This window comes from Oncorhynchus gorbuscha, linkage group LG02 (assembly GCF_021184085.1).
Source record: "Oncorhynchus gorbuscha isolate QuinsamMale2020 ecotype Even-year linkage group LG02, OgorEven_v1.0, whole genome shotgun sequence".
NCBI classification, from domain to species: domain Eukaryota; kingdom Metazoa; phylum Chordata; class Actinopteri; order Salmoniformes; family Salmonidae; genus Oncorhynchus; species Oncorhynchus gorbuscha.
This window is the reverse complement of record NC_060174.1, coordinates 26,019,065-26,030,932: the sequence shown is the minus strand read 5'-3', so window position 1 is coordinate 26,030,932 and position 11,868 is coordinate 26,019,065. Positions and strand designations below refer to the sequence as shown.

Here is an 11,868-nt window from a genome sequence, read left to right as displayed (position 1 = left end):
CACTTAACATTTCACTTCATTTTATCATTGTTACAGGTAAGACAAATTATTTAAATTAAACTAATTAAGATTGAAGAGTTGCCTCTAAACGGGATGCATTTGAGAAAGACCTCATTTGCACGCAGTGAAATGTTTAATCATGTTGGATGTACATTACCTGTATCAGGTGAATTTAGTGTTGTGTAGCTGAAACCCTCCTGTGTGCAATGACTCCACATATTGCAGAGCACTTTGCATGGAGGTCAAGCAGTAGCCCTCCTCTCCAATCAGATACCTTAGACAGAAGAACAGTTAGAACTCTGCACCATTGTTGTACAAAGTGGTCACCAACCTTTTCCGAGCCAAGATCACTGTCGCAGTCAAAAAGCAGGCAGAGATCTACTGCTCAGAATATATATATATTTTTTTAAATAGGCTTACATTTGTAAAGTTATGCAACATTAACCTAAGCCTAAAACATACCATGCTTGGCCTGCCAATATAGTTCTTTGACCATATATATATTTTTTTTAATAATAAAAAGAAACACTAGCTTTGATAACAAAATAGGATCAGTGGTTGTATTACTTGCGAGGCAGAGCATAAATTGAAATAATTTGCTTTTTTATTTTACTGGACTGGTGGTACCTGCATCTGATGGTCAGTGTCAGCAGACCAGGGAGAAAGCAGCAGAGGGTCCGCCTCTCACTGTCCCTGCGCTCTCCTTTTCTCCAGTGAGACTTTGGAGTATTCATTCCGCCAAAAAGTTGCAAAAAGTTTAGTTTTCAACTAAAACAAGATTTACTATTGGACAAATGCAACTTTTGGAACAGTATTGGTGAAATAAATACATCCCTGACCAGAGAGAGGGGACAGTCTTCCACCTAATGATGAAACTCTAGTCGCTTCGCATTATTTCTGCCTCATGCACAAATTAATATTGTTCCAATGACCAGAGAACCAGCACACTACTTTAGTCCCCCCAAAAACAAACCTCAAAACCCCTACTTCCTGAGCTATGCTCTTTGCTGTATTTTTTGAGTTTCTGGCCATGGTTTTAAACATCATGAAATCTCATGTAGGCTAGTATAACATTTTGCTGTAGGTCGTGGTACACTGGCAATACAGGAACAGTGATTTCAGCTTTCCAATGGGCCAGCACAGTAGGCACACTTGATTTAGTCACAGCTGTCCTGGTCCACCATGTAGGCAGTATGTCCCTTCAGAATGTGAACCCTGTCTACCCGGCGAGCAGGGCTTTGAATCACAAATGTTTGTTGATCAAGTAGGAATTCCTTGAAGATCAGTTGGTGACCACTGTTGTACAATTTACAGAAATTAATAAAAATACAAATCTGCCTAACCACATCTTGGTAATCATCACAGCAGATTAAGTGATGAATACCAACCTCATATTTTATTCATTTTATTTAGTCCAAAACACACAAAAAACCACTACATTTTCATTATCATAAAGATTGTTTCAAGCATCAACTTCCCTTCTCATATCCAACCATACCGTGACTAAACAATAGGAAATGGTCCAGTGAAGCAAGAGTTTAATTTTCATTTTATAAAAAAAAAAATCCTGGCCCATTTGGATATAAAAGGGGGAGGGAAGAACAGACGTGGAGGGTGACAAGGCAAGACAGTAAGCAGGGTGGAGGTTTTCCTTAAGGGAGCGGTGCAAGGCCGGAGCCTCGTCAACTCTGGGTGACCTTAAGCTAATGAGACTAAGACATGAGAGCAACTCAAGCCAGGGCTTGTTGTGTGTGTGTGTGCTTGTGTGCTTGTGTGTGTGTGTGACAGAGAGAAAGAGCGATGGAAAGATGTCTATCACTATGCTTCTATGATGGGGGTAGGGAGGGGCTTGATGCTTTTTGATCAATAATAAGCATGTAAATTAACATCACCCCTTCTTATTTACTTTTTTGACTAGTCATTTTGCAAATCACAGCAAGAATTCCTACATGTAGGGCCCACCTCTGTAGGGCCTTGGTCCCCAGTGAGCCCCACCTTGCCTTTACTCTTCTGCTTCCAAACCACTGAGCTGCATGAACATCAAGTAAGCTTTTAATTTGTCTTTTTGTAGAGAAGGAAAACCAAACGAGAATATCCCCACATCTTCATTACTGCCAATCTAACCAGCCTGTTAAAGGCTGTTTGTATTGAGATAAATAGACTCTCGGGTGTGGTCTGAGCTGACGCGCATGGAAACTCTGAGACGGAGCCAGAGGGGGAGACTGTCTCCAGAAGGGGAAAGTAGCATGTCGCAGGTGGAATGGAATTAGGGGACGTGTTTTCTGTGAGGTGAGCTGGGATTTAAGTCTGTGTGAGTTGGAGACCTACCCTTCATGAATGAACTCCTCCAGGGCAGCACACTCTGACACCAACTGAGGCAGCTCACAGTGCAGAGCCACATAGGAGAGGATGGGCAACAAGTCATCTGCCCCACTGACAAAGAAACAGAGAAGGGGGGGTTAGTTTAACAGAAAGGCAAGAAATTAGTTAAACACCAAATCAAATATTTTTTAAATAGTTGTGCTATAATAAAGTGTTTACACTCAATCACAACACAAAAATCACACCCTCATTACCTGTCAATACAAACATTACTATAAACTTGAAATTAGTCTATAAATTCCAGGGATATTAAATTCAGGGTCAAACTTGGAGCATCATAATGCAACCAGTCATAGACGATGTTGACATAATTGAAAAGCCATTACAGGGTTGTTGATCTGAAAGTTCTGATTGAACAAGTCGAAGGGGAAAAGGAGATATTTAAAAAAGACAAAGTGAAGTAGAGTCACTGTACAATCTTAACGCTGTGAAATACATTTTCCATAACCAAAAATAGTTGTTTCAGCTGCCATACAAAACTGAAAGTAAAAGATACAAAAACAAAACTTAACGGGAAGCATAGAAATCTTGTACATAGAATCGATATACCGCTTCTTAGACTTACTTTAAAGTATAATAGATCTATGACTCACATTTCTAGTTGGTCAGGTTGCCCCAAAAGTTACATTTTGCCACTAAAATACAAATACAGTCATGGGAAACAAATAAAACATCACTAATCACCCAGAAAACCCAGTTGCATTCCTCCACAAATAAGCACCCAAAACAACACTTTAAATTGCCTAAACAGCACCAGAACATGAAATGTATTTTGAATTTTGTTAGAGCAATACAGTGCATTAAAACTAAAAGCAGATTTGCATAGCTTGGTGACAGGGAAAACAGATAGTGGGTTAATGTGCAAAGTCAAACACACATACATATTCATTCATACTTTCTTGTGAACACAAGAACACAATTTGTGAGAATAATGATCACATTTAATGCATTAACATTTCTTCTGCAGTTATCAAACAGACTCCTCGGAATAGAAGAAGCCTTTCTTTAAATATTATGGGTAAACTCTTAAAGTGAAACACACTGATGAAGCAATAATAGAAATGGCTGTACGCCATTGCCATGTCCAAAAACAAATCACACACTAAAATATATTGACTAGACCTAAATGCAAATCGTATCTAGTGTAAGACCGAAAAGGGAAGTTTTTGAACTCCTATTCAAATCAAATGTATTTATATAGCCCTTCGTACATCAGCTGATATCTCAAAGTGCTGTACAGAAACCCAGCCTAAAAGCCCAAACAGCAAGTATTCCATTGCATAACCAGCAGCCACTATATAATGGTGCTCCCAAAAATAAGCTACATCCGCCAGAGCTAAGAAGTGGTATCCAGCAAACCACATCCAAAGTCTGACTGCTCTGCACACTCCAATACAAGGAGACAAATAGAGCATGCGTTTAGGGCCGTGTCCATAATTGGTCAGCCAAATGACCAGTCTCCCTAATAACCATTCAAAAAGCAACAAACATTTTAAAAAATTATTATATTTATTGTAACTCACATTTCCCCCTCTCCTGACTGCATGTGCTGCCATAGAAATAAAATGAATAGAAGGGGCTTCGAACCCCTAACCCTGGCAATTTGGCTGGTAAACTCACAATGACTACCTGGTCTTGTGATGGAAGAATTTCCATGGTAATGTAGAATGTTAATTCAAATCATGTTAAAGGCCCAATACAACCTTTATTATCATCAATATCAAAATAATTTCTGGGTAACTTTACCTTACTGTAATAGATTTCCATATTTTAAAAACGATTAAATTGCTGTTAGCAAAAAATTTCCCAAACAAGAATGTTCCTAGGACTGTTTGGGAGTGGTCTGAGTGGCAAGGAGAAAACTGAAAACTAACCATTATTGTCTGAGAGGTTTGGAACTCTGTTAGCCAACTTACCACAAGATAAGGTCACCATGGAAAGCCAAATCTCCCGCCGATGCAAACCTGGTGTTAAAAGGTCCTGTGTAGATTTCAACCAGCAACTATCAGGAAATACACTACACGATCAAAAGTATGTGGACACCTGCCCGTCAAACATCTCATTGCAAAATCATGGGCAGTAAAATGGAGTTGGTCCCCCCTTCACTGCTATAACAGCCTCCACTCTTCTGGAAAGGCTTTCCACTAGATGTTGGAACTGCTGCAGGGACTTGCTTCCATTCAGCCTCAAGAGCATTAGTGAGGTTGGACACGGATGTTGAGCGGATGTTGAGCGGATGTTGAGCGATTAGGCCTGGCTCACAGTCGGTGTTCCAATTGATTGATTTGATTTGAAGTTGGAAGCACAGACTCAGCTACAGAATGTTATTGTATGCTGTAGCATTTTGATTACCCTTCACTGGAACTAAGGGCCCTATCCCAAACTGCGAAAAAAAGCCACAGACCATTACTCCTCCTCCAAACTTTACAGTTGGCACTATGCATCCGGGCAGGTAGCGTTCTCCTGGCATCCGCCAAACCAAGATTCGTCCATTGGATTGCCAGATGGTGAAGCGTGATTCAGCAATCCAGTAAACACTCTTCCACTGCTCCAGAATCCAATGGTGGCGAACTTTACACCACTCCAGCAAACACTTGGCATTGCGCATGGTGATCTTAGGCTTGTGTGCGGTTGCTCGGCCATGGAAACCCATTTCATTAATCTCCTGACGAACAGTTCCTGTACTGACGTTGCTTCCAGAGGCAGTTTGGAACTCTGTAGTGAATGTTGCAACTGAGGACAGACAATTCCTATGCACTTCATGCTTCAGCACTCGTCGGTCCCATTCTGTGAGCTTGTGTAACAATTTGCGGCTAAACCGTTGTTGCTCCTAGAAGTTCACATTTGACAGGTGAAAACAGTTGACACTTTGAAAGTCACTGAGCACTCAGTAAAGCAAATGTTCGTCTCTGTGTGCTCGATTTTATACACGTCAGCAACGGGTGTGGCTGAAATAGCAGAGTCCACTCATTTGAAGGAGTGTCCACTTTTGGTGATTTAGTGCAACACTGATCAACTGTTTTTACACTTTTACAGTAGTAGTTTCATCAGCTTTTATACAATATGATGCAGTACTAGGCAGCACTAGGCCTTTAACTAGCAATGGTCATCAAAATGATTAAAAGGTTTGAAAAAGTATTCTAATAAAACTCAATTTGGACAATGGATGAAAATATTTAAAACTTTTACATTTGTTAAAATCCATTAGATATTTACTGAATTATAGCATGTAAAACATTTTACTGGCACGGACAAAAACAGTTCTGGGATGCGGGAATTCAGGTATTCAATTTGCCAAATTTCTCTTTTGTTTTCTTAGAATGCACTCATACAACAAGTGTACAAAACATTAGGAACACCTTCCTAATATTGAGTCGCACCCCCTTTTGTCCTCAGAACAGTCTCAATTCGTCAGGGCATGGACTACAAGGCACTCCACAGGGATGCTAGGCCCATGTTGACTCCAATGCTTCCCACAGTTGTGTCAAGTTGGCTGGATGTCCTTTGGGTGGTGGATCATTCTTGATACACACAGGACACTGTTTGAGTGAAAAAAAACAGCAGCTTTGCAGTTCTTGACACAAACCGGTGCGCTTGGCACCTACGATCATAGCCCATTCAAAGGCACTTAAATATTTTGTCTTGCTCATTCACCCTCTGAATGGCATACATACACAATCCATGTCTCAGTTGTCTGAAGGCTTAAAAATCCTTATTTAACCTCTTCAACCTATGGGGGCGCTATGTCATTATTCGATAAAAAGACGTGCCCGTTTTAAGCGCAATATTTTGTCACGAAAAGATGCTCGACTATGCATGGAATTGACAGCCTTGGAAAGACAAAACTCGGACGTTTCCAAAGCTGCAAAGACCATATCTGTGAGCGCCCCAGAACTAATGCTACAGGCGAAACCAAGATGAAGTTTCATACAGGAAATGCCCCAGATTCTGAAGGCGCTGTGTTCCAATGTCTCCTTATATGGCTATCAATGCGCCAGTAATGAGCCTGCCCTTTGTGTCGTTTCTCCAAGGTGTCTGCAGCATTGTGATGTGTTTGTAGGCATATCATTGGAAGATTGACCATAAGAGACTACATTTACCTGGTGTCCCGCCCGGTGTCCTGTGTCGAAATTATTGCATAATCTGTAGGTCCATACGCGTTCCATTTCTTCAGAAGAGAAGGTCAACTGCCACGAAGGATTTTATCGTCGATAGATATGTGAAAAACACCTTGCGGATTGATTCTAAACATCAGTTTGCCATGTTAGTCGATATTATAGAGTTAATTTGGAAAAAAGTTCGCGTTTTAATGACTTAATTTTCGTTTTTTTTCTTACCCAAACGTGATGAAGAATGAAGAAAACGGACCGATTTGTCAACAAATAATATTTTTTGTAAAAACGGAACATTTGCTATCTAACTGAGAGTCTCCTCATTGAAAACATCTGAAGTTCTTCAAAGGTAAATGATTTTATTTGAATCCTTTTGTTTGTGAAAATGTTGCCTGCTGAATGCTAACACTAAATGCTACGCTAGCAATCAATACTGTTACACAAATGTTTGTTTTGCAATGGTTGAGAAGCATATTTTGAAAATCTGAGATGACAGTGTTGTCAACAAAAGGCTAAGCCTGAGAGCAAATGGATTCATTTCATTTCATTTGCGATTTTCATGAATAGTTAACGTTGCGTTATGGTAATGAGCTTGAGGCTGTAGTCACATTACCGGATCCGGGATGGCTCGACGCAAGAAGTTAAACCATCTCTTCATCTACACTAATTGAATCGGATTTAACAAGTGACATCAATAAGGGATCGTAGCATTTACCTCGTCAGTCATGGAAAGAGCAGGTGTTAAGTTGTGTTTACTCAGTGTATATGAATAGCTTAAAGGGGTGGCACAGGGCTGCAACCACTAAACACTTGCTATGTCTAGGCCTACATACACTCACCTGTCATCCAGACTGCCTCAATTACTGTTATGTTCCGTTGCATAATTCAACAAGTGTATCAATAGCAGGGCAGCCTCGGTTTAAAATAAACACGCTTGGCTCTACATTACACACATTTATACATACTTTACATTGTTCGCGAGATCAGACATAATATCACTAATTAGTGTTCATTTTCAGAAGTTATTTATTTTAGTGCATCTAATTTGTAAAAAATTCAACTGTATTAAATTATAACTTTTTAAATTCCACAAATTTACACGAATCAAAATACTTATTTCTTATGATGTAACTGTCGAGACGATGCAGAATGCTAAAGATAATGTATTCCATTGAGCCCACAATTATCGGGGGTTTGACAGGTCATTACTAACATTTCCACAGTCGTAACATTAACGTGAAAAAGCGACAGGCACAAGCAAGACTATGAAAAAGTCACAGGAGTACAACGAAAGCAATCAATCCAGCATGATTTAAGTGACAAGTAGGGTTCTGGCGGTCACAAAATTTAAAATCAGCCGGTGACCGTCAAGCAAACAAGTGTCCGTCTCACGGTAATTGACCGTTAATTAAACACATTTAGCATCTCCCTGCTTCCTACAAGCCACTGACGCAGACCTTTGGAAACCTACGTCCTTCTCTAGCTCAGTTGGTAGAGCATGGCGCTTGTAACGCCAGGGTAGTGGGTTCGATTCCCGGGACCACCCATACGTAGAATGTATGCACACATGACTGTAAGTCGCTTTGGATAAAAGCGTCCGCTAAATGGCATATATTATTATTATTATTATTATTAAATACATTATTTTACACAGGTCTAAAGAAACATGATATAAAGAAAATGTAGTCTATTTCAGAAGAACAGAAAAGCATTCACAGTGTCCTGATCTGGTTATGCCAAATGGCTGTGGGCTACACTAGTTCATTCAGCAGACAATATTTGCTTAGAATTCCATGGCATAATTTTATAGTATGAAGAATACAATTGAACAAAGCTGAATAAAATAGAAAGGACATTTCCTCCAAACTATTTCAGTGAGTGCACACTGTGTTGAGCGGCTAACAAAGAAAAAGGTATTCCTATACGTTTCATTTAGAGTTCATGTAACTTCAGTGGTTCTACAAACGTTGGGCTGTATGTTTGGATTTTTAATACATTGTAAGGCTGCATGATGCAACTAATGAGGAATTGAAAATAATTATTTTGAAAGGCATAAGCTCTGCTTAGTTTTTTTTGCACCGGCTGTACACACCACTTCAGCAACTCATTCACAATTTGACAAGCAATTTTATGGTGGCATCCCCTTTGTGGGGCCGTAATGCACCTTCTCCCTGGCTCCCCATCACGTGATCAGGTCTTTCTCACAGGCTACAAGTGAAGACAGACATTTGGGACGCTACTCCGCGTGTCCTTATCCAATTCCGAGGTGCAAATTGAAGATATCGGAAGAAATGTCCACATTTACTTTGTCTCCCAACAATGTGAGTAGGCCTAACGTACAACAAAAGTACTAGCCTATGTCAATCTACTATCCCCCATAGAATAGGTCGACCTTTGTACTATGCGAGAAATCAATATTCCAAACATAGTCTGGGACAGATGTGGGATGCGATGGATCCCAAATTAATACAACCACTAGCCTCAAACTATCTTTACACAATGTGGCTGCCACAACATATAAGAACATTTAGCTTAAAATGATAAACTATCTATTCACATTATAAGCACAGCAATGCGCACATGGTAGTAGGCTGTAAGATAAAAGATACAGGCCCATGGGTTAGGCTACATTAGGTGTGCGACTGATAAAAAAAAAAAAGGAGCCATCATTTCTTATGCTGGGCATCATTCACAAGTGATAGCCTAATATTATATATGCCATTTAGCGGACGCTTTTATCCAAAGCGACTTACAGTCATGTGTGCATACATTCTACGTATGGGTGGTCCCGGGAATCGAACCCACTACCCTGGCGTTACAAGCGCCATGCTCTACCAACTGAGCTACAGAAGGACTTGTCACCCAATTTGTTTTGATTTTACAAAGGACCATTATGCACTGTATCGAAACAGGGGCAAAGGGGAAAAAAATACACGTCATCTACGCACTTAAATAGCGAGTGGAGGACACCTTTCCCCATGGTTTATTTTCATGTCAGCCAGGTAGGCTATACTCTTGTTTTAAAGAGAAGCAATGTGCTTAATATTAGCAAGGTTGAGAAATAAATATAGCAAGCCTAGCCTATAGAAAACTGATGGGAACCTCTTTTTAATAGAGGCCATTACTCGCAATTGCATAGCCTCTAGACATTTTGAGCAACATGAGCACATGGGCTCTCATGAAGTGTTCAATTAGATTTTCAAATACATTTGCATTGATGTCACAGTGATTAGAAGGACAATAGCACGTTTGGGTGGCTACCAATGACCATCAGCAGCATCAGTGCTTGGAGAAGCCTGATTACCATAACTAAACAGTCACGTGGAATTTGACTGCAACTGCCCTAGTGACAAGTGGATTTTGCACCCCTCAAAACAGAGATGGCTGAAAAAAAGATGGCTGAAAAAGACAGATCCTCAGATGTGGGGCAAGTGTGTTGCTACTTTAACTGATGTGGCTCAAACACATATTGATGGGTACACTTCCTAGGCAACCGAAGACTCCTTTGCTACAACACCTTGCTTGTTTCAGCACGTTGATAAGAGTTCACGTTACTGCAGAAACAGACAACCGCAAGAATTCCCGGCCATCCAGTCTTCAGGTAGCTGTTTGTTCCCAAAATAAAACGTTTTTAAAATGGTTATGGCAATGTTTTTTTCATGACGGTCTTCACCCATAACTGTCGGTTACACAGTAATTGTGCCAGCACTACATGAGCTATGCCCTCAATGCTCCAAACAAACAATGAGAGAGAACGATTTGTTTGGTTGGTTGTGGAGCCCACATCCTCAAACAGTTTTAGTTTTAGAGGTGCCTGATAAGTTCATGCAATGGGCCTATGGGTGGCTGGAGTCAAAGACTGGTGCCACCCAAGTCAGAGACTGTTCTCTCTGCTACCGCGCGGTACCAATGCACCATGTCTGGAACAAACAGGACCCTGAACAGCTTCTACCCTCAAGTCATGAGACTGCTTAATAGTTCATCGATAGCTACCCGGGCTAACTCCGGACTCATCACATAAGCTGCTGCTATTGTTAATTATCTATCCTGTTGCCTCGTACATATAGGCTGGTATAAAGTGACATAGCTAACTCAAATCTAACTGTTCACATACACGTGTTTAGCAAATGTTATTGCAGGTGTGGCAAAATGCTTGCAATTACCTCGTACCTCTGCACATCGACTCAATACTGGTACCCCGTGTATACTTTACAGCTAAGTTACTCATTGTGTATTTATTCCTTGTATTATTTCTCTTCATTGTTAGGAAGAGCCCGTAAGTTAGCATTTTACTGTTAAGCCCTATTTGGAGGGGATAAGTTTTCCTGGGGGTGCTAAGGTCATGTAATTATGTGCACGAGCACAAATTCACCATATCTGTAATTTTGGTCCTGTCCGAATCTGACTTGGAAGGAAGGTTATCATAGCCCTAAAAAACAACTTTTTCAGCAAACGCCAAGGTCCTCTGATACCACTTACCCCGTGCGAATAGTCATCCCTGTGTTTTGAGGGATATTACAGAGTTTAACAGGTGCTGCATCCCAGTTTGGGTAAGAACACAGGAACAAATTGATGTTTAAAACAAAGTGCTATGATTGTAGTATATCAACTTTCCCAGTGCCATACTTCTCTTAAAAGATGAAGTGGACAATATACAGTGCAATTAATTGATAAATTGCCAAATCCATCAGGTAATTAAATCTCTGCATAGGTTACAGATCTTATTGATATGGATTATCATTTAGACTTCCACCTCACTCAAGGCCATCAGGCCAACATTAGTCTATCCCTAGACATTTGAAATATCATCACACAGAAGAGCCTCCAGGCTTCCGTCATAACGGTCAATTGTGAAAAACATATTACAGGGCAGTTTGCTAAAACAAAACCCGTCTGACTCATCCACTGGACAAAACAGACATGCTGGGATAATAATTACATAACCAACATTCGCTAGTAATACTGGTCCCGTGCGAATAGGGTTTTAGTCCAATTAGAATTTTATGCAGACAGACATTTACTGGGTGTCATTTAGGTAGCGTGTGGACTGGCTCTTAAATGTTTGATCTACCCCATCAGTTTCCTGCCTACACTAGCAAGCCTCATTAAATTATCTTCTAGTAGTAGACTACTTAATCAAGCAAACAACCCAGTAAACTTTCTCACTACATTACTTCCAACCTCAAATGACTTAACGTCGACACTCTGCATACCCATTACATGGTCTCTGACCTATAGCTCTCTCTGCTGCCCAGTAGAGCAGCTTTCCTATCCACAGCTCCTAGGCTGGCTGGGCCCTGCCTGAGTATGTTCCAGACAAGGCGACCCACTTTGAGGGTCGGCCAGGATGGGGCACTCTGCAGGGGGCAGTGAT

General features: G+C 40.6%; 1 protein-coding gene across 3 annotated transcripts in view; it reads right to left on the bottom strand.

The window, feature by feature from the left end:
• LOC124000001 (VPS9 domain-containing protein 1-like) overlaps positions 1-11,868 on the bottom strand; it is a 32,250-nt gene that overhangs the window by 5,891 nt on the left and 14,491 nt on the right. For all 3 annotated transcript variants that reach the window (XM_046306070.1, XM_046306087.1, XM_046306078.1), the window contains exons 14-15: positions 2,329-2,433; positions 158-274 (exon numbers count right to left, since the gene is read on the bottom strand). In XM_046306070.1, the coding sequence (XP_046162026.1) occupies positions 163-274; positions 2,329-2,433 (217 nt within the window). In that variant the 3' untranslated portion in view covers positions 158-162. The remainder of the gene's footprint in view (positions 1-157; positions 275-2,328; positions 2,434-11,868) is intronic.